We start from the raw sequence: 2,278 nt of genomic DNA, 5'->3' as shown, positions 1-2,278 counted from the left end.
TTACCATTCCCATCCATGTACTGATAAAAAATTAAATGAAAGTGTTTGGAATTGTGCATTGCAAAGGAAAGAGTAAATGTCTTACGTGTCTAATATTTTCCAAAGCATAATTAAAAAACCATCACCTAGTAATCCTTGTTTTAAACCATAAAACAACAAAAAAATGTAATAATAATAACCATAAAAAGAAGAAGAAGAAGGTCTAATTCTCATCCTTGGAGGATAAAACATCATTCTCATCACTGTCATGGTGTAATACGAACGGACCAAGGTTAAGTCCCGCTGACGTCATTTGTCTCTGAAATCGTCTGATCTCCTCTGCATAGGTCTGGCTGCGATCCTCAAAAAGGTCTTGAGCTTCTCTCATGTCTCCAAGATTGGCACTCTAGAAAAGGAGGGCATAAGTTCATTTTAAGAAAGCAAGTTCTAAAAAATAATGAGGAAGTACCCGCAAGTTGCCGAATACGACCCGTTCACTCTGAAAGTATCGTCCATACTTGCTTGCATCCGACACATGTCAACATAGCGCTCAGCATCAACCTGTTGTGACAAAAATCAAAATTAATATCATGACCAAGGGATCCAATAAAAGTGAGAAGAAAGTGACATACCCCGTCAAAAGGAAGCGGGAGCCCTAAGTTGTGATCGGGGACATTGTAGATGGGTAGAGCAGTATGGAGATTGGCATCTATCAAAGAAGGCATGGTCCATCCTCGATACACTGGAACGTGGTCACCCATGCCGGCAATGTTCCAACTAGGACCCCTTCCCTGAGGTAGACGAAAACTAGCACTACAACCAGAAGGAAGGGCCAGTCCATACACACTTGGGATCAGGCGGCAGCCCAGATACTACAAAAAAAGAGAGATAGAAGAGAGGATTTCAAAGAAAGAAGACAGAGGAAAAAAAAAAAGAAGAAAAAAGGAATATCAAGGGAAGAAAAGTATGGAAGAAATCCACAGGGCCCTCTTGAGTCAGAGGGACACAGACTGTCTCCCGGTAAAGGAATTTCTGGTAATTCTGATCAGGCAAAGTCAGCCACGTGGCAGGAATCCCAGCTCCCAGCTCATCGATGTCAGGCGACAGAAGGGCAGTGTGCATGAAAGAAAGAGGAGGTTGGGGCACCAACTGAACAGTAAACCATTGAAGAGTGACCCTCTCTCCCAAATAGAGCTCAACACCGTTCCAATTATCAAATGCTATCCACCTCTAAGTGAGTGCAAGAGCGCATGTATACTCATCCCTATCACCATCCTCAGTTATTTCCTCCTCATCATAAGGCCGCCACTGGACCTGAGGGTAGTTCCAAGAAAGATCAATCATCGTGATACATGAGCAATAATAACAAGAAAGATTTGGTATTACCTGATTAGCGGTCAAGTCATTTCATACTGTTCATCATATATCACTCAAAGAAATAAATATAACTTTTGATTAAGTTTTATTTATAGAAAAAATAACAATCATGTCCATAGTAAAGGTCACATCGAAACAAATGTTCAAACAAAGAAGGCATATTCAAAGGACAATTTCAGTAATAGTAATTGCAATAGAAGTTAATTGGTAGAAATAATTGTCCTCTATTGTTAGAGGTGATTTTAAGCCGGCCTCCTCGAACTCATCTTCACAAGTCGTTGCATCGGTCTGCACTGAATCCACTAAAGTACTAGCTACAAAGTAATCCTTGGATTTGAATTCATCAATTGCTTGTATTGTATCAACCACTGCGTTAGAGTAAACCTCGTCACAAACTTGTAAGACATGCTTAGCATCTCGACCATATTTTTTATCAGTCCAGAGCTCCTTAATCCGTGAACCAATCTTTGTTGCATTTTCAATGATTAACTCCATTGAGATGATCCCTAGCCCTTGGAGTCTGTACTGTGGCTCCTAGGATCTTCTTTGAGAGCTGCCACACAAAAGTCATAATGCAATGCCTTGCTATCCTGAGCTGATTTTTGACATGTTTCATTCACGATATCGGCATCAACAGTGGCTAAAAATAGAATAACAAAAAAGAAGAAGATGGAGGAGAAGAAGAAAGATAAGGATTGCCTCATGTTTGTTTCAACTCTGTTCTAAAGATAAATCTTACATGGGATGGTTTTCTATATCTATACAATAACGTTCTTTCCTTGTGAAGGAAAAAGCTTATAAATAGGAAAATTTTAATGCTAATTTGAGATTCTTATCTGAAATAATTTAAGGAAATAAAAATTTCTAAAATCTTTCCAAACTGACAGAATAGATTAGTCTATTTCAATAAAATTGATACCTA

General features: G+C 39.0%; 1 protein-coding gene across 1 annotated transcript; it reads right to left on the bottom strand.

Annotated features, from left to right (window-relative positions):
* Positions 1-1,518: 1,518 nt before the first annotated feature.
* Positions 1,519-1,851, bottom strand: LOC122659270 (putative invertase inhibitor). The gene has a single exon (XM_043854400.1). The coding sequence runs from the start codon at positions 1,849-1,851 to the stop codon at positions 1,519-1,521; it is 333 nt and encodes a 110-aa protein (XP_043710335.1).
* Between the last annotated feature and the right edge of the window lie 427 nt (positions 1,852-2,278).

Source organism: Telopea speciosissima, chromosome 4 (genome assembly GCF_018873765.1).
Source record: "Telopea speciosissima isolate NSW1024214 ecotype Mountain lineage chromosome 4, Tspe_v1, whole genome shotgun sequence".
In the NCBI taxonomy this organism is placed as follows: Eukaryota; Viridiplantae; Streptophyta; class Magnoliopsida; order Proteales; family Proteaceae; genus Telopea; species Telopea speciosissima.
This window is presented reverse-complemented; position numbering and strand designations above follow the sequence as displayed.

Excerpts from the sequence above, each read along its gene's own strand:
- LOC122659270 (XM_043854400.1), bottom strand. The coding sequence starts at position 1,851 with ATGGAGTTAATCATTGAAAATGCAACAAAGATTGGTTCACGGATTAAG.